This window comes from Eleutherodactylus coqui, chromosome 6 (genome assembly GCF_035609145.1).
Source record: "Eleutherodactylus coqui strain aEleCoq1 chromosome 6, aEleCoq1.hap1, whole genome shotgun sequence".
NCBI lineage: Eukaryota > Metazoa > Chordata > Amphibia > Anura > Eleutherodactylidae > Eleutherodactylus > Eleutherodactylus coqui.
In genome coordinates, this window is record NC_089842.1 from 169,715,096 (window position 1) to 169,734,306 (window position 19,211).

The 19,211-nt window shown below is 40.2% G+C and overlaps 1 protein-coding gene across 4 annotated transcripts in view; it reads left to right on the plus strand.

The window, feature by feature from the left end:
• Positions 1 to 9,211, plus strand: part of PPP2R5E (protein phosphatase 2 regulatory subunit B'epsilon) — a 93,415-nt gene extending 84,204 nt beyond the window's left edge. For 3 of the 4 annotated variants that reach the window (XM_066608190.1, XM_066608189.1, XM_066608192.1), the window contains exons 12-14: positions 882 to 1,009; positions 2,411 to 2,512; positions 7,183 to 9,211. In XM_066608190.1, the coding sequence (XP_066464287.1) occupies positions 882 to 1,009; positions 2,411 to 2,512; positions 7,183 to 7,282 (330 nt within the window). In that variant the 3' untranslated portion in view covers positions 7,283 to 9,211. The remainder of the gene's footprint in view (positions 1 to 881; positions 1,010 to 2,410; positions 2,513 to 7,182) is intronic. The other variant, XM_066608193.1, reaches the window with a different exon arrangement.
• Positions 9,212 to 19,211: the final 10,000 nt, after the last annotated feature.

Below are 19,211 nucleotides of genomic sequence, written 5' to 3' on the forward strand. Positions count from 1 at the left end.
TCAGCCCATGATCCCACTGATGGAGACGTCTGACTTTTCACTGTAAAATAGTGATAAATAGTTTAAATAAATATAAATAGTTTTATGAAAGGTTAGTTACCCTTTTGGGAGTTACTCCCATCTTGTACAGTGATTACATCCCATAGGTCTGATAATCCAGCACTTGGTTTTACTGTGGAAATACAATGTAACGTAATATTTCTCTTGAACAGAAGCAGAAGGCTGAAAGAGGCAATTTGGATTATCGTCTAATAAGAAAATAGTTACAGTAGCAGATTTGGGTCTACCATTATAAAGTCAGTTTTATGTACTTTACTGTAGCAGCCAAATATAGAATTTCTGGTACGCAGATGCCTAGCAGGTTCCATCAATGCCAGAAATGAGATTTACTGTGTCCATGTTCTCAACCTAATTTCATTGGCAAAAGTTAAATTTCTTCGGAACCCCTCGAGATGATATTTCATAACTTGAACCTGTAAAAGGGGTTTTACCATTTCAGACAGTGCCATAAATGTGTTATACATGCACGTCCTCCAACCTCTAAATGCTTCCCCTCTTCACTTCTTTATTACTCCCCACCAAGCTGGGTACTCATTTTATTGTCCTCGGAAGGATGGAAGGCTGAGTCAACTTTGCGCCAGCTACCTGAATCATGCGGGGACTAAACTCGCAACCTTCAGGTCGTGAGCGAGAGCTGCACTTCTGCTGCCTTAGCGCTCTGACTGTGGGATTCTCTCTGCCTCCTTTTTTCTTCGCCATGTCCTCCAGCAATCACAATAATGCTCACCATTGAAGAAGTTCTTGGAGTGCCCTATAATCATTATTGTACACAACACTATTTTCCTGGTCAATGTAACATGAATTCTTTTCCTTGTCTGAAGGTGGCGGAGCGAGCTTTATACTATTGGAATAATGAATATATCATGAGCTTAATAGAGGAGAACTCAAATGTGATCCTTCCCATAATGTTTGCAAGTCTGTACAGGATTTCTAAAGAACACTGGAATCCGTAAGTGGAATTTTTTTCCCTGCTTTTTGCTGCGTTGTTTATCTTCTGGGAGCCCTTATTGTCATCTTACGTTACACAATGTCACAGCACAAATATACTGCAGCTTCAGTGTTTTTGCATGGGGTAAGGAAGCCATAAATGACATTCTGTGCCATCCACTAATATGCTTTCATAGGATGAATTTGCAGCCTAGCATTGGAGGCATTTAGGAATCCAATGTGCTGCAGCTTCCTAGCAGCCCCGAAACAAGGTGCACTGCTTTATGACAGCTAGACTGAAAGCTTCAGGCTGCTGACATCCTTCAAGGAAGTCCATGCCCTCGCTGCGGGATCACCAGCAGTTTAACAAATACTACAATATTAAAATATAAGAGAAAGTTCGAAAGTGGGGTTCGCTGATACAGCGACAATCTTGTATTGCAGCTAGTCTCGTGCCCATGAAGGGTCTGAGCTGTAATACCACGGCTGAAAAAAAGACCCCCTTTTGAGTAAAAATATGATAATTATGTGGACTTTTGGCCTCTTAGTACACAAGTTTCGGATGCATAGAATTTCTGTGATTCGGCTTGTAATGTTCTTGCAGTATAATCGCCCCTCCAATCTCTCTTCACTGATCCTTTAGATTGCTACTGTGAAAAGAACGGAACTGCAACATGCATGTTCGCACTTTGGGAGCCGTTCTCGGGATTGCTGGCGGTTCCAACAGTTGGACCCCTGCCAATCCGCAAGTTATATCCTGCATTATGAATAGGGGACAACTTGCAATCATGGCACAATCAATTTAAAGTGGTAGCCAGGTGACTAAATGTATTAGGCTGGGCTCCCACTGGACGGATTTCCGCCGGGAGAAGCGCCGCGAAAAAACCCGTGGCAGCTTTGAAGCGGCCCGGCCGCTCGCTCTTCCTCTGCGGCTGGCGCTCCCATAGAGGAGAGCGCGGCCGCAACGGAAAGAAAAAAAGAATGGATATGCTGCTGTCGGCAAAGCCGCGCCGCAGCAGCGGTTTCGGCCGGATTAACCGCTCAGATTGGCCGTCCCGTGTGGACGAGATTTCTGGGAAATCTCGTCCACATGGCTGGCTAATCCCGAGATTAGCGGCCGCAGGCGGATTTGCTGACGCAATTTCCGCGGCAAATCCGCTCTGTGTGAACCCCCCCCTTATAGTGATGCTGCCTCTTTGGGCTGGATGACTCAAAATAGCCTCCTTATTGAGGAAAGTACTGCAGTTGCCGTGTTGCCAGTGCACAGGGTGACTGCATTGGTTTTTGGGTCCTCCTACCTGTGGGCACAGTCACAACCATGATCAGCTATGCAACTACTGTATCCTAAGACTAAAGCCAGCTTATGCTTTCTGTTGTATCTTCCACCTGTTTTCTCACAATCTGTAACTTTTTCTCCCCCCAGGGCGATCGTCGCTCTCGTCTACAACGTGTTAAAAGCTTTTATGGAGATGAACAGCACCTTGTTTGATGAACTAACAGCCACTTACAAGTCAGATCGCCAGCGGTAACTTTTTATAGCTTCTTCTTGTCTGTAGCACTGAAAGCTTCTGCTGGTTTTCTGTGCTGCATTGACTTGACTAACGTATAGTTATACAGTTATGCGTTGGGCCCTGTTCACACTAGTCTCATGATTTCTGCTTTTAATGGAGCCATGTCAGGTATGACAGATCCATTTGTAACTGATAAGTGAATCGTAATTGATCTAATAGTTCAGGTATTTCTGATGGCATAATTAGTGCAATAGAAACACGCATGCTGTTCTTGTGTAAATAAAGACGCCTGGAAAAAAATCCTGCAGACATCATCCAAAAAAAGGTGGGGGCAGTTTATTACTGGTTTTCAGCTATAACAAAACTCTTTTACTTTTGGACATGCCATAAATTAGGGAAAGTGAATAATAGGCTATTAAAGGTTTTTAGAGACCACCCCTCTTGAATTGTAGCCACTGAGCATTCAGCCAACGAGCACAGGTCCTGCAGTCTGTGACTGCTGCAGCCAATCACTGACCACAGCAGGGACCTTCAAAAGGCAGCGATTGGCTGCAGCAGTCCTGGTTAGCAGCGATCAGGAAGGATAAAGGGGCTGTGAAGCAATTTCAAGTTGTAGGGAAACCCCTTTAATGCTCGAATAGTTCTAGATGATTATATAATAAGTGGATGAGTGATCCATCCTATGATGTTGGCGTAGTCAAGTAATGTACACCGTTGGCCCTTATTACTGACCAGAGGTACGCTTTCCATTTGTACATTTAACAGTTTTTCAATTATGAAGAATAAACAAACGCTCACCCTCTTTCCTGCATACACTTGATCCTTGTGGCTCGGCTATGTAGCCATCCTGGGCAGTTTGTGTAGTCCTTCACGATATCCTATAGGAATTTTAGTAAAATTTTATGCTGTGATACTGAATATTAATAAAGGCTAAAGATTTTTTTCCATACCTATGAAGGTGGACTTTCTTTTTACTAAAAGTTATATTTTCAATTGCAGGCTATTTTTTTCAGTATGTATGCGCCCCCTAGTGGCGGTCGTCTTACATTTTCACTCTTACTGATTTCCAGGAATACCTTTTTGTTTGCTGTAACACCATAAATATCTCTGGCCTGTTGTTAGTAAGCTTTGCGTCTTTCTCTAGATTAATGCCCCCTGTAGGTAGGCATGAGTTAAGGTTTTGAAGACATAAATAATTTTTCATATTCCACATTAGAGGGCTTTCCCCGTGTTCTAATGTGATGGCAACATCTCTATCTTAATTGGTGGGGATCTGACTACTGGTATACTCGCCGAACGTGAGAATTAAGGAGCCGCAGTGTCGGCTTAGTGCTGCACACACATGTAAGCCCCTAACAGTCACGTCAAAATTGGAAAATTCTTCTTAAAAGGTCATGTTGCCAAGCGGAATTTCTCATGTAAATAATTTGCTGCGGAACTCATGTCACTAAGGGGTTAAAATGCACTTAAGGTGACAAACTAATTTTTACTTCCATTTTGGGTTTCCAGCAGTGTATTTTTTTGTTAGTGTAGCCGTATAAAATCCTGTGTTTTGCAAGATGAGTTTTTGTTTCTACTGGAACCTATATAAGATACATAAAAAGTATTGAGCAATTTTTTTTTTTGGTGGGCAATGGGAAAAATAGCTATTTCACCATAGTTTCTTCTTTAGGATATATTTCTACGACATTCACCATGTGGTATAAGTTTACGCTAACTTAGTTCTATCATTAAGATTATAACAACACTGAGTTTAGAGGTTTTGTGTTTTACTACTTTTGCAAAATAGAACCGTTTTCTTTTTCTTTTTTTTTCTTTGTTAACAAAAATTTTGCATGGCGCCACATTTCAAGACCAGAACATTTTTTTTTCCCGTTGGTAGAGGGCTTATTTTTTGCAGAATAACTTTTTTTCTATCTTTTTTTTTTTTTTTGTGGTATGATTTCAAGGTATATATAACTTTTTGATTACTTTTTATTGCTGTTTTGGGAAGTGAGATGAACTGAAAATGGCTATTTTGGATTATTTTTAATGGTGTTTACCATGTAGGATACATAATGTAATATAGTACGGGATGTTATGATACTAATTCAGTGTAGGGGGTGATTTGAAGGGGTTGCCTGAATTATTTAATGCTCCTTCATACGAGTGTGTGCGCATTTGTGAGCACCTCAGCGCAACCTTTTTGCGCCCCAAACAGGGCTTTTTTGTGCGCCCATTGGTGTATTTTACTGTACTTCTTCTACCTGCAGGGCATGTTCATTTGCACACAGCAAACAGACGCACTGCTTGAAATAGCGAATTCTCCTCGAGTTCCAGATGTTTTTTTCCCCAGCAAAATTACGCAGCGTATTACATGGACTTTCTGCCCCCTCCCCCCATTGAGTCCTGTGGGTACCTTTTGGTGCATTAATGTGCAGAAAAGTAGAGCATGTCGCAGTTTTGTTTAGTTTTTTTCGTGACCAAAAACGCGTGTGCAAAATACGGAAGTATGAACAAACCTATTGAAATCATTAGATTCTATTCACTGCATATTGCATTCGTAGATTTATACGCACAAGTATGCCCGTATAAAGAAGACCTTACACTGTAGCTAAACTGCAGATCACGGAGCTCTGCCATTGGCTGCACCCACCTGTTACGCTGCGTACACAGGCTGCTGCGGCGCAGGACACAGCGGGGAGCAATGGAGCATCAGCTGTTTTTTTTTTTTGCCATAGGGGATCTGTTTAGCTGTAGTTTAAATAACTCTGACAATCCCTTTAATGTGTCCCTGCGCAGCACCCTACCCAGCCACCAACTGTGTGAGGACCTTAGCACAGGCCTGTTCTCAGGATCAGTGGTGGTCCCAATGGACAGACACCCCCGGTCATCAACTAATGGCATATCTTAGTGATGATCTGTCACTTTTTAAGATGGAAGACGGCTCCAATAGCAGTTTCATACCAGGATAGCTGCGTACGTGATATGAAACATGTTGAGAGATGAGGCATGGGTTAATCTGACGGGACAGAAGCGGTGCTCTGCCAAACCAGTATTAGACAATTGTTAACTGTGTTACATGCGTGTATGTAAGGAGATAGTGTCACAAGTACGGGAACAATAAGCTACTGTCAAGAGTAGGGAACATTTCTCAAAACCACAGAATCGCATTCCTGGAAGATAGAAGACCTATAGTAATTGTATGTGACATAATCCTGGGCTGTCTTATGTAGAGTGCCAGTCAGCGCTAATGGTGGCTGAGGGTTTATCCAGTTAGGGGAATTTATCTTCTGTCAGGAGTAATAGGATTGACTTTTGCTCTCCCTCGTCTTGCTGTGCTGACTAGGGTGCAGTGTCATTGCTTCCTTAGTGACATGTCATGTAGCTACTGCGGACCTTTACACCACTGCAGTCTGCTGTAATTGGCCAGTGCAGTTGGATGGTAGAACCAAAGTTAATGCAACCTAAGGCTGCGTGCGATTTTTCTCGTGATGCGACATCGCTACAAATCGCATGTATGTGAAGCCCATGCTTCCCAATGGGTTCCTTCACATTCACGCGATCTTTTGTAGGCTGCTACATTCCGAGTGAAAAAAACGTAGCATTCTCTAGACAGCCACAATTCGCAATGTTTTGTAGCCCATGTTTCCCTATGGAGCCTTCCTTTGTGTTCCATCGCACGAAATCACAGTTTTTGTGCAATGCAACTTTCACAGAGGAAGTCCTACTGTCCGTCCCTAAAATAAGCCCTAGCTGCATTTTAACAAAAGAACAGAACCTTGCCCAACAGGCGCTGTCCGCTCATGTTAAGAAGGTTGTGAGAGAAGAGTGCGTGTTAGACCCAAGTGGCAGTGCTCATACCTGAAGGAAAATGTTAGAACTTGTTAGCGAGAACTTATCTGTCCAGTCGGGTCAGTCAACATCAATAGTATCTGTCGGCACATTTATCTGGGTCATGTAGGTTGACAACATTCCAAAACTTGGAGAGAGAGAGAGAGGGCTCCCCCCTGTTCCCCGCTGCTGCTGCCCGCGCTGCCACGGCGACCCCCGCCCCCCGGCGGCCCCCGAACCTTTACGCCCGAACACTGAAGAGTTCGGGAAAGCCGGTGTCCGGGTGCGTAAGTGTCCGTTACGGACACGTTCGATCATCTCTAGTAATGACCTTGTCCATAGTGATTGTCTGCAGGATTTCTGTTAAATTTTTCCAAGGGCTTTTCTACAAGCTAACTATTATTATTGCATTCTAATCCTTGTCGTAAAAAAAAAACCAACTCTTGTACGCACCCATTAAATATCCCATCACTCCGGTCCCGGAAGGTCCCACAGCAGACATATGCCAGTCACTGGATTCAGTGGTGATGCTGCTATGTACCTATCACAACTACTGAGTCTAGTCCTTGACTGCAGCTGTCACATAAAGGGGAAACGGGCCATGACCCCCTGCGGGGGCTTCCAGAACTGGAGGGAGGGGGCATTTAATGAGTTAATTACTGCATTGTTTAATCATTTATTCATTCCCATAGCTCATAGCAAATATTTTAAAAACTCCTGGAAAATGTGTTTTTAAGGTGAGGGATGGGGCTTAACATTGCAATACGTGAGAAAGTATAAACCAAAAGAGGGAATCGCCAGGATGTTTTGTGCATTTTATATATTTTTAGTGTCTTTTAAATAATTCCAGATTTTTATTCTGCTTTGCTAGTGAGAAGAAAAAAGAAAAGGAACGCGAAGAACTATGGAAAAAATTAGAGGACCTTGAATTGAAGAGAGGTCTAAGGAGCGACGGCATCATCCCGACTTAACAAAGGAAATGATTTCATCCTTATCCTGTGGAGTCACATGTATGTAGTAGAAGATGGAGCAGCAGTTTTCTGTATTGTGCAACTTTACAGTAGATAACATTTGTTTCATTATTACAACAGCACTGTATATAACTGTCTTAAGTAAGGAAAAGACAAAAAAAAAGAAAACAAATCTATGGACTTTAATCCAAAGTTTGGACAGTAGATGAACTTTTCAGAACTTTGCAAACATAATCATTGTTTATTTACATCTTCTCGGATCTTGATGAAAATTTTACAGTGTCAAAAACTCCTCCCCACATTTTGTCAGGCACTTGGTATTTATCATAGGGCAAATTATCACAGTGTTTCAGATCCAGGCACCCTTATTAAATTTAGCTTTTCTTTCTGCTAAACTGTATAAATCTATTTATATAGTTAAAAACAAAAAAAAGTGAAAAAAAAAGAAAAAACATAAATTCTGAATTTGCAGAACATCCTCCTTCTCTGGACACCATTTTCCTTTGTAGTGCTATTATTTCTTATTTCTTTTCTTTCTTTCTTTTTTTTTTTGCACATCTGTTCCAGAGCTTGAATGTCTTAGCAAAACTGTTCACCGTAACAGTTTTGTGTCCTGGTGTGTATATAATATACATATATTATTAATTTTTTTTTTTTTTTAAATAAGCTCTGCTGCTTCTTTGACTATTCAGTATGCATAAGAGCGGTGGCCATTTGCAGCCCTCCAACTCCCAGCATTACACACTAGCTGAAGGGAAGAATGTGCCCTCTATTAGTCCAAATAATCACTAGAGCTTCTTGCAAAGAACAGTATATACACAGAGGCTCTTGTGCTTATTTTGACTACTTGGGGTATGAGTGGAGGTATGAAAACTACAACACTGGATGATGAGCGTTGTAGTTTCACAGCTACAGGTTGCACGCCATTGCTGTAATACGTAACCCGTAGCAAAAAAAAAAAAGCTAGAGTTTTTTTGCAAAAAAAATAAAATAAAATTAAATATGTATCGCTCTGGCACTTGCTTTGACTATTGGGTATGCATTAGGGCTGTGGTGTGCAATCTGCGGCCCTAGTTAAATTGCAATCCCCAGTCATGGGCTGTTAGGGACTGGGATGATGTAGTTTTACATCAGCTGCAGGTTGCACATACACTGCATTTAGAGCATCTGTCTGCAGCCATTCAGCTGTTGTAAAATGCTGGGAGTTGTAGTTTTACCACAGCTGGAGGGTCAAAGCTAGCACACACCACTGCAATAGAGAATACAGAGGAAGGACGCTTGTTCTTCCAGCGCCGTATGTTGAAAACGAGATTGCATTCTCTGTATATCAAACACTGACGACCATGTAAAACCCAAGCAGTATTAGTTTGTATCTGAGACACCACTGCGACACACAAACACAGGGCTGTTTTAAAATCCTATATATTATATATATTTTAGCCATTATTATCCTACAAATTTTATTGGACCATTTTGAAATAAAGATTTAAAAAGAAAAAAACACTATAAGCGGTGAAAACAGGACAAGGCGGTGTTGGAGTGGTACTGATTGTATTCAGAGACAAATCCGTTTGAGCTGTTTGGAAGTCATTGCCTTATTTTATAGTAAATATTTATTAACGTATTCCAGCAAAAGAGGATGTTACCTCTAGGAAACACACTCACTAAAAAGGAAAGAAAAATCCATGTTGCAGTGTTTTTGTGGACATTAGATCTGTACGACACGATGCCAGCCCCCCCCCCTCCCATCGGGAAGGTGTTTTTTGTTTTTGCCTGCAACATCAGCCTGCATTCTGAACTGGATGCTCGTTTCAACTACTGTGTTTACCATCAAAAGTGATTCTTCAAAATGCTACTGAAAAAGGAAAGAAATTCTGGAAATTCCTATTGTCCTGAGTATTAATAAAGTGAAAATGCTTTTATATCAAAGGTGCATTGTGACCAAATTGTTTAAAACCAAGCGAGGAGTGCTTGACCACCCATTGCACTAGGAGTCAAGTGAAATCGGCAAGTAATAAAGGTAAAATGTATTAATCTATGCATATTCAGCTGCGAAGGGATGATCAGCACTTGTTCTTTATCCAACGTGCACCAGAGCATTCTATTGCTGCCTATTGGTAGCAGCAAGAGTGTTTTGGGTATCATCGCATGTAGCCATCTATACTCGATACATCTGACTGGATTGGCTTAACACATGGTCCCACTTTTGGAAAGGTTATTTAAGGGTGTGTTCACGTACAGCACAGCGGAGAAAATCTGCATCCTTTGGTACGGATTTTAGTGCAGATTTCGCTCCTTCAGCTGAAATTAAATTGAACAGGTGAAATCTGCTACGGATTTGAACCAAAATCGGCATAAAAATACAGATATCTCTTTTTTGACTGCGAAAAATCGCAGCAAATCTGCTACATGTGAGCGCACCCCACCCACCCCCTACAAAAAAAAAAAAAAGTTCAAGTGAAAATGACTAAGCTGCAGTACCCAACACAACCCATATGCAAGAGCGGTGCTGGTTTTTGGAAAAAAATATACTTTTTTTGTTTCTTCCGAACTCCTACCATCTCTTTTATTATACATGTTCAGCTTGAACGCAACAGATTTTTCTTTTTTTTTTTTTCTTTTTAAAGAGGACGGTGGTGGCCAACTCTTCAACGCTGTTCATCCCAAGGGAAATTTGAAGATCAGCAGAAAAACATGAACAAGGCCAATATTCCCCCCCCCCCCCCCCCCCCCAGAGCCATTAGCAACCAACGGGGTCTGTAGCCCACCACATTCTAGTTTTTCAGTAATAAAAATGTATTTTCTATGTCCGTTTTTAGTTTGTTTGCTCTGCAAATAAAGTGAAATTGTGGTAATTCTTTAACCACATATCATCCAGTCTTATTTAGTATTCACAGTCAGGTATGACTTCTTGAGGTGTTCTCCAGGGGTATGTTAATTCATTTCATTGAACAGAGCACAGGACTTGTTGAATTTGCAATTCTCTATATATCTCAACTTAGCCTATATTCAAACACCTTTATTTGTTGTGCTTTTCTATCCCTGGTTTCCATGGGAATACCTTAAAACTGTGTTCAGACGGGAACCTTGAATGAAAAAATTGCCTTCTAATTAGTCAAGTGAAGAGAAAAGATGCAAACATTGGTCTCCATTTTATAGGGTTTCTATTCATTTCCATCATTTTAGGAGGACACTATAGCCTAGTCGACTATACTAGAAAACAGAATCCACATCAAACAGAACAGAGTTTGCACCTTTTGGTTACCATTTATTTTATGAAAGTCAATGGTTCATTTCCGTATTCCATCTTAATACCATTTTCAGTTATTCAGATAGAACCCCAGGACGGAAAGGCTCAGTGTAGTCAATATGTGTAGTCAGTAGTCAGGGAATGTTAGTCAAGCCCCATTTACACGCAAAGATCGCTCAAAAGACAGTTTGAGTGACAGTTTTAAGCGATCATTTTGCAAAGCTACTAATGGGCACTAATGCCTACTAGTAGCTTATTAGCTTCATTTGCATTTAAATGAAGCTCCCTTCCATGTATGCAAATAACAGCGGAGTGGTCTGTTATCTGCATACAGCTCAATTGTTCTCCTGCGGGACAGCAGCTGAAAACAATGTTATCAGCGCTCCTGTGGAGAATCACAGCGTGCGGTCCCCGCTGTCAGCTGCCCAGCTGAACGATGGTTTTTATGCTGAAATAAAAATCGTTCGGCCGAAAAGCTAACTACGGTAGCATTTACACGCAACGATTATCGCTTAGAAGGCATCGTTTGAACAAATTTTGAGCTCTAATTGTTGCGTGTAAATGGCCCTTAAGTCTTGCAGCATATTGAAGAAAAATAACAATAGTTTGGCATTCAGAGGGACTCGGCAGGTTGGATAATTGTCCATAAACAACAGTAGATTAAGTAATATGGAAGAACAATTTTTGGTTCTGCTCTGCCCAATGTTGCGGGATTATTCTCTCTTGCAGTTTGGCTGAATGTGTTGAGTCAGTAGTTGACCTGTTCCTGGTGGATACCTTCTACATAAAGCCCAAATGTGCCCAAACACATTAGACCAAAGTTGATGAAAATGGGTGATTGCAACCTTAACGAATTTTTGTCGTTTTAGCCAGTCAATGACACACCATCTAGAACGAAGTCACTGTGTTTGAAAGTATCATCCGATACAAGAAAGATCATTCTGTGAAAGATCTTTCATATCATACCATATAATGTGTATTAAAATTTATATAGCTGGGTCAACAGAATGGTGGTTCACCAGATGACCATTCAATGATGGTCCAACCATGAGCATACGCCTATCCAATGTGTATGGCCACCTTAACCATATCGCGTGCGCCGTTCAATGAACTGCCAGTCAGCTATAATCAGTTTTTACTTGGCCACCCGGGTTTTACCTTAGGACGAGACAGAGTACTGGCCATCCACTCTTGATGGAATTAGTTTGCTGCCCTGTATGGTGGACCATGTTTCTAGGTTGGTCATCTTTTCCTGGAATACTTACATGGCAGGATGTTTAGTGCAACAAAGCCTACTCCATCTGTACATAAATATATTTTGTTAATACTTGCATAATGTTATATAGTTCAGGACTTTTGTAATTTCAGAATACTTTTAATTAAGTGATGTATCTATGGAGATATTGAACATACACATTTATCTGTGACTTGATAATCCTACATGTTCTGACCAATACACCTTAGATCTCTATATTGTAGCCATTTTTAGAATATAATTCTGTGTGATTTTTGGACTAGGTTCACAATTGTATGTTTTTCTGATTTGTATAAAGCTTAAGATTCTTATTTTTGTGTACTACCTCTAAGCAGAAATTGAAAAAAATTAACATGTAATTGCACTTAAAGCAAACTTTCAACATATCATAAACACAGGTCAGAAGTTTTAATCAGCCGGTTGCTGAGACCTGCATCGATCGCTAAAACAAAGGGGGCAGACTCTCAAAGCCAAGCGCCATCTTCCATCCTTGCTAGCTGAAGACCGGCTTGTAGACTTTTTAGCTCCATCTTTAGCCGGCCAAGAGAGACCGCACTCAGTTTGATCACTTTTGCCTCCTTCGTTTTAGAGATCAGTAGGCGTCTCGGCATCCAGATCCCCACTGATCAAATTTTCCGACGTATCAAAAGTTTTCTTAAAGGTGCCGTTACATTTTAACTTTGAGACTTTCTCTCATCCAGCCCCTTCAAAAATCTTCTTTACATTAACGTTAGTGTTTTGAAGATCTGTTATGTTCCTCTGTCTGCCTTGAGCACATAAGCATGTAGCATTGCCATCAAAACACCAGTATTCGTCTTGGATAACAAGACATTGTCTACCTGCAGCTGCTATTAGGGGGAGCGTAAAGGCATATGGTTTATATATTGAACTTAGAAATGACAGTAAGCAGGCAGCCCCCTTTAGTGGCAGCTGCAGGCGGTCAACATCTTATCTTTTGAAATCCTTGAGGATTGTAGCTTTTTCGTAAAATTAGACCGTATTCACACGGCTGATATTTCCGCGTGAGTTCTGTCCATATCGGAGATGGGCAGAACGCGCACAGAAGAACCCCTTTAATTTAAATATGTTCTATCACATGGGCAATTTTTTTTATTTTTTTTTTAACCCCCACATGCTGAGATTTTTCAAATCTAGTAGGACATGTGCGGGATACCACACATTACATCTCACTGCATATGGATGGGGGTGTCTGTGTGATGCGCGTTGCACCTGAGATCATTGGGCGCAACTCGCTCTTGGGCATGTGAATACAGCCTTAACCTATATTAAAAAGAATTAATCTGTTCAGAATTTTGGACCTAACAGTCTGATGAAAGCTGGACATTCATTTTAAAGGTATTTTCCACAGCACTAGCCATGTGGATGAGATTTTAATCCATCTCATCCACATGCTGTGGACCAAATCTGGGCAGAACCTGCAGCCGAATTGATATCCAGTGCGGATTTTAAATCTGCAGCATGTCAGTTGTTTGCTGTTGATTTCACCCTTTGCAGTGCAAAGGCTGAAATCGGTGGTAAATCCATACCAAAGTCCACATGCTGCAGATCCAGTGTGAATATAACCTAAGGAATTCATACAACCTGGTGGACAAACATCTAGCTCTCCACAATGCAGGTCTTTAGGAAACTAATGCTTGTAGGCTGGGACAAAGACCGAAGTCCATCCAAAAGCTGGATTTTCACTTTTTGCCTGGAGTTACATATTACTGTTTTTACTTTCTCACTTTGTTACATAAAATGTTCAGGATTATCAGATCACACGTTGTATAAGATTAATCTTTAAGGTCAGAACAGGAAGATATTGTGATCTATGTTACCTTGTACATACTGCTGTTATTTCTGAAGAATCTGCTGTAAAGTGAAAATGTATACATACACCTAATGTATGGCTTGGTATATAAATATGTCTTTCAAAGATAAAGTAGATCGTTTTTTGCTGCCATATTGGCTTCGTTCAAAGGTAAACTGCAATTTCTTCACATTTTTATATGAGCCTGAGTAGCAACTTGTATGAAAAGGGTATTCCGGAACAGTACGAGGCTCAAGTAACCCATCAACCCATCTTTTGAGGTCCTGTTTATTGAAGGACCTATGATATATATGGGTCTATTAAGAATAAGTATACACCAGGTTTGATTTATACCATACCAAAAAGCAATATACTCGACAAAACATTCTACAATTATCAATGTTTAGGAAAAAAAAGACATTTTTTATGTACTTTTATGGCTTTTTGATCATCCATTGGGAAAATGTGCTCAATTTTGTTTTCTTGCCCAAGGCTGCATAAATTGGTCGCTAAATTCTGTGTTGAAGTGATCCACATCATTTTCCACTTCTGGGTATGTAAACTCTCTGTGAAGGCAAAGTATAAGTTTTTGTCTCAGTAGAGTGGACAGACTTCAGACTCCATCCTAAAAAGTATCTGCTGTAGTGTGACATGGATTTGGCATTTAGACCACCTTTTTTTGTAATTGGCGAAGGCACCCAAGTAAAGCAACTGCAAGGGGAAGTGCACTAAGTGGCATGGGATTGGTGGAATAGAGAACTCCTTAACCCTCATTTTCAAGGGCTGCCAACCATGCTCATTCATTGAACTTAAATATATTTATTCTTTTTTTTTTTTTTTTTTTTTAACTGCATTTGGCTGTTTAATATACACATGCTGGTAATGGAAAAGTGTAAGGTCAAAGGAGTTGAACACAAAGTATCAACCTGTGACGTTTGTCGCAGTGACATATTAGTTGTCCAACATTAGAAAAACATGTATGCGGTTTTTCAGAAACAGTGCCACACCTGTCCACAGATCGTATGTGACATTGCAGATCAGCCCAATTTACTTCAATGGAGCTTGACTGCAATACCAGGAACAATTGGTGAACAGCTGTGCAACCGTTTCTGTAAGAAAGTAGTTTTTGATTTTCTAATCCTGTACAAATCCTTTAAATTGGTACTTACCTATTTATTGGTATCTGTGGTGGACTCTTTCTGGAGTTTATCAGTTGCCTAAAGCATCCATGTCTACAAAATGTCTCATATCGCAGTTTGTGGCTATATCATAACACAATTCTGTGCTCTAAGTCCGATGTCCAAATGTGACTGATCCATAGAGATCAGAGTGATTAATCGGTGTCTTTATGGTGAAAATTTGTTCCATCCAATGAAAATCTATTCCATTGGTCAGAAAATCTAGAACACATGCTTAAGATTCTTCTGGTTTAGTGTTTAACAATAATTGACCAACATTCGCAAATATATAGTATGAGAGTTGTCCTCAATATGAAATGAGTGAAAAATGAGTTTGAGATTTCATTCTGTGTGTCTTTGGCCTAGACTGACCTGTTTCTCTATCCACCCCTAACTCTCTACATTCTTGTCATGTGAATTAATGGTCTTCTTCCCCCCAATCGTTAATGCAAAAAAATTGAGTCAATTTTTTTTTAATTAAAGCAAAGAAAGTTGATTACCACCATGGAGCCTAGCCAGTTTTATAAAATGATTGTGTAGCCTGTTTATGCCATCTTAGCCCTTTTGCATTGTTGACACCATGTTGATCATGAATGATGAGTCTTTAAAATTGCAAATTAGCTTTTCCCATAATTGTCAAATATTGTCCCCTTGCAACATTAGGTGTGTGATATTTTAATAAAAAAGTACATTTAAAATACAAATGTTGTAATTTCTTCATATTTGTCACATAGTGCCAAGGTGACTTATTAACTCTAGTTGCAAAAGTAGTTTGGATCTCATAGGATGAATGAACAAGAGTCAGCTGGAGCCGATACGATGAAGAGAGTAAACATTATCCTCAACGTCAACCATTATCGAAATGGTAAATGTAAAGATCTTTCATGCTAAGAGTTTTTAAAGTTTTATGAATTGGGCAAAAACTAATTGGAGTAGACTGGAAAATTTTTACATCCTCTGATGGTTCCTATTTAGGTAGACCTGTCGTATCAAGGTTCCTACCATCACATTGAACTCTTAGCTTAGGTCTTTCTCAATACCATAAGCAAACTTTTCAGTAGTTATAACTCAACAGTTGCAGGGTATTAAGTTTTGTTTCTGAAATCCAGCAATTCTTGGGTCCGACTCTCAATTTCAGTCACACTTAATGCTGCGTGAAGCAATTTACAACCGAACAGCTGGTTAAAAGGAAACTTGGATTACAAGCCTTAATTTAAGTTCAGTGGCCAGAACAGAACGATGCCATAAAGAATGTTGATGAAGTGATTCAAATCCTGGTTCAAAATCAAGTCAACAAGATTCTGCTGCTCCTCTTAAAGTTTCCAAAAGAGAGAGGTGCATATTAAGTGTTTTCAAGCACAGAAAAGTTGGTTGCTTAAGTTTGAATATGATTTCACTGCCTCCATACAGTTCAGGCCATTTCACGTTGCCTTTTATTACTATTAATACCTCAGGGGCCTAATTTTCTTAAATGAAGGCAAGCTTGCAATATTTCAGTGATTTTGTGTACAGACACTGTATTAGTTTAAAGTATTGGAAAAAGCACCTTTAAGTCTATTTAAGATAAATTTATTTTTGTCTTTTTTTATTTTTAGTGAGGGGAAAAAAAGGACATCTAGTAAATTGAGTCAGACTTGTGCCTTTCAGCTGTGTGTAAAGTGAGAGGTCAATACTATATAAGGGTATAATGAGAGGAACAGGCAAATAATGCCAAACTGTGCCCTCAACAAAATCGATTTAACACTTTGCAATCCAATTTTGGATTCAGGGTTTCCTAGGGGGCTTTCTGTTTCTGCCATTACACAATGGCGCCATCTGCTGGCCAGACAGTACTGCCGTATGTGACATGCCGGAGAGGCCCCTAACAACAGCGCGGCCCGGCAATATACAGTAAGAATACCCTGCCGGACGTCTTCCGACATGGGAGCTGTACAGCCTTCAATCAGAATGTCTGAAGACGTCAGACAGTGGATTGGAAAGGGTTAAAGAGACACTCACCATTTTTTTTGCACCCCTCTCCAAGAGCAACATAAGGTAGTGAGTTACACTGATTATTCATAAGACTGCTGTGAGGATGTGTGCAGTAATTTTTTAGAAACTTACCTTTTATCAGTAGCAGCACATGCATAGAGGACTATTTAAAGTAGTCCTGGATATTCATAAACTGCAACTATCTCCACCCACCCCGCCATCCAGCCAGTGATTGACAGCTGTTTGCCGATTTCTGTGCCTAGAGAGAGAGCTGCCAATCATTGGCTGGAGGGTGGGATGGGTGTGGCCAGCTCGCTGCTAGCCTAAAGTGCCAGGAGCAGTATCTTTACATGGAGCAACTATTGTTCATATAGTCTCTCTGAAAAGCTGTTGAAGCGTATAAACAGTCATTTGCTTTTATACAGAGCAATGATTGTTCATTAGTTTGTCGAAATATAGTTCATAGATGGGATCTCTAGGCCATTTCTTTCACAAGTTGTTCAAATAACTTTACACCAGTCGCCTTTTGTTTAACCAACAAGTATTTTTTTTCTTTTTAGTTACCGTTAGATGAAACAAAATGACTACGGACTGATTGCTCATCACTCTGATAGCGGTCATGTTTACAATGAATAACCAGTTCTTGAATTCGCTCTTTTGAGCTATTATTTGGCCAATAGTCTTTCCACGTATAGGTACCATTAGTCACTCTGTCAGGGAAATTTCTGCGTACAGCACCAATCAGGCCCACCCCAATGCCCCGCTGCCGGCAGTAAACAAGAGACACCACACACGGAGGTCTGGTATAGTTCCTCACACGGGGACATGACTGCGCACTTTATTACAGATTACATGGGATCTTATACCCTTTGGTCTCATCACTAGGAATGGGTGATGGGCTCATTGGCTCAAATTCACAGCATAACCATATATGGGAAGTCCGGATTTCCGGCTGAGGCACTGAAAGTTATATACATAGTTGAACAGTCGTTATCTAGATATGGCGCTTCTGGGAAAACAGCCAAGTACGCGGCCTTCGTGTTCGGTTCTGTATCATCTCTGAATTTCTGGACACATGTCTCTCAGCCTTGCAAACTTTTGGAATATCTGATGTAAGGCGACATAAGTTTTTCTCATTTTAACTTTGAATAGAACTTGCATACAGGTATAAAAGCATAAAAAACATTTGGCAATATATACATATACCCTCACAACTCGCTTAGGATCTGGAATACAATTGATATTGCATAGGTTACCAGGTAGCAATATGAAGAGTGTCTTGCAAGTATCGTGAGATTCACTGATGGTGCATTTAGTCTCCTCTGCCTACCCAGCATGTTGTCCAACAACTAGAACTATGCCAGACTAAAAAGATTATAGCAGAAAGCCAAGCTCAAGGTAAGACTAACATTCCAGATTTTCCTATAGTTCCTGTTGGTTTGATTCATTCTCTACAACTGCATTTTATACGTTTTGGTGAGTGCAGAGACAAGTACAGTCATCCCTTAATTCAGATACTACACTGGTCTGTTCCCCTTCCTTTTCTTACTAGGGCTCATTCAGATAGCAGTTTTAAAAAAAAATATTTTGCATCCATATTGATCAATCAAAACCAGGACAGGGTCCAAAATACTGAAGAGATGCAAATCTTTCAATTATACATTTTTCTATAAACTCCATTCTGGTTGAAATACTGATGCAAAATATTGATCAACTACAGCAATCTGAATGGGGCTTTCACGCACAAAGGTTCAAGGTAGTTGCCATTTAATGAATTTTACTGATGATTCCCTGCACTATTCATGGTTCAAGATTTGAGCCTGTGACATGAACAGCATGGTGACTTTAAGGTTGGCATTGTTGTCTTGCAGTGCAGGGTCCTAGGTTTAGATCCAACAAAGTGCAACATCTGCATGGAATTTGCATATTCACCGCATGCTTATGTGGATTTCTTTTGAATTCATTAGATTTCCCCTGCATTTCAAAAACCTATTGATTGACTTCCTATGACATTGTCCTATGTAAGTGTGAACTTGGATTATGAGTCTCCACAGGGACTAAGGTGAAAATAAACACACCTGTAAAGTTCTGAAATGATGCTTAGTTAGATTTTTGATTGTATGATGGCCTGAGATTGTAATCCCAAGACTGGATCAAACCTTTCTTTCTGTTAATGGGTTTAATTAAAGTGCTCTTTGTTTCTGTCGGTGTGTTTTTAATGATATCTGATTTTTATATGTTTAATATTTCTGGACCGCTTAAAAAAAAGAAAAAAACACTTGTGTAATGAGACACACATACGCACAATATGCAGTAGGTTGGAATACCAGATAATGAGGGGCTGCTGATAAGTCTTTGGCTTTACCCAAAAAGAAACAAGATAGGAAGATGAAACTTTACATTGATTCCACATCCTCTCTACTGCTATCAACACACTTCTTACATCGGTATTCCAAGCTCTGCAA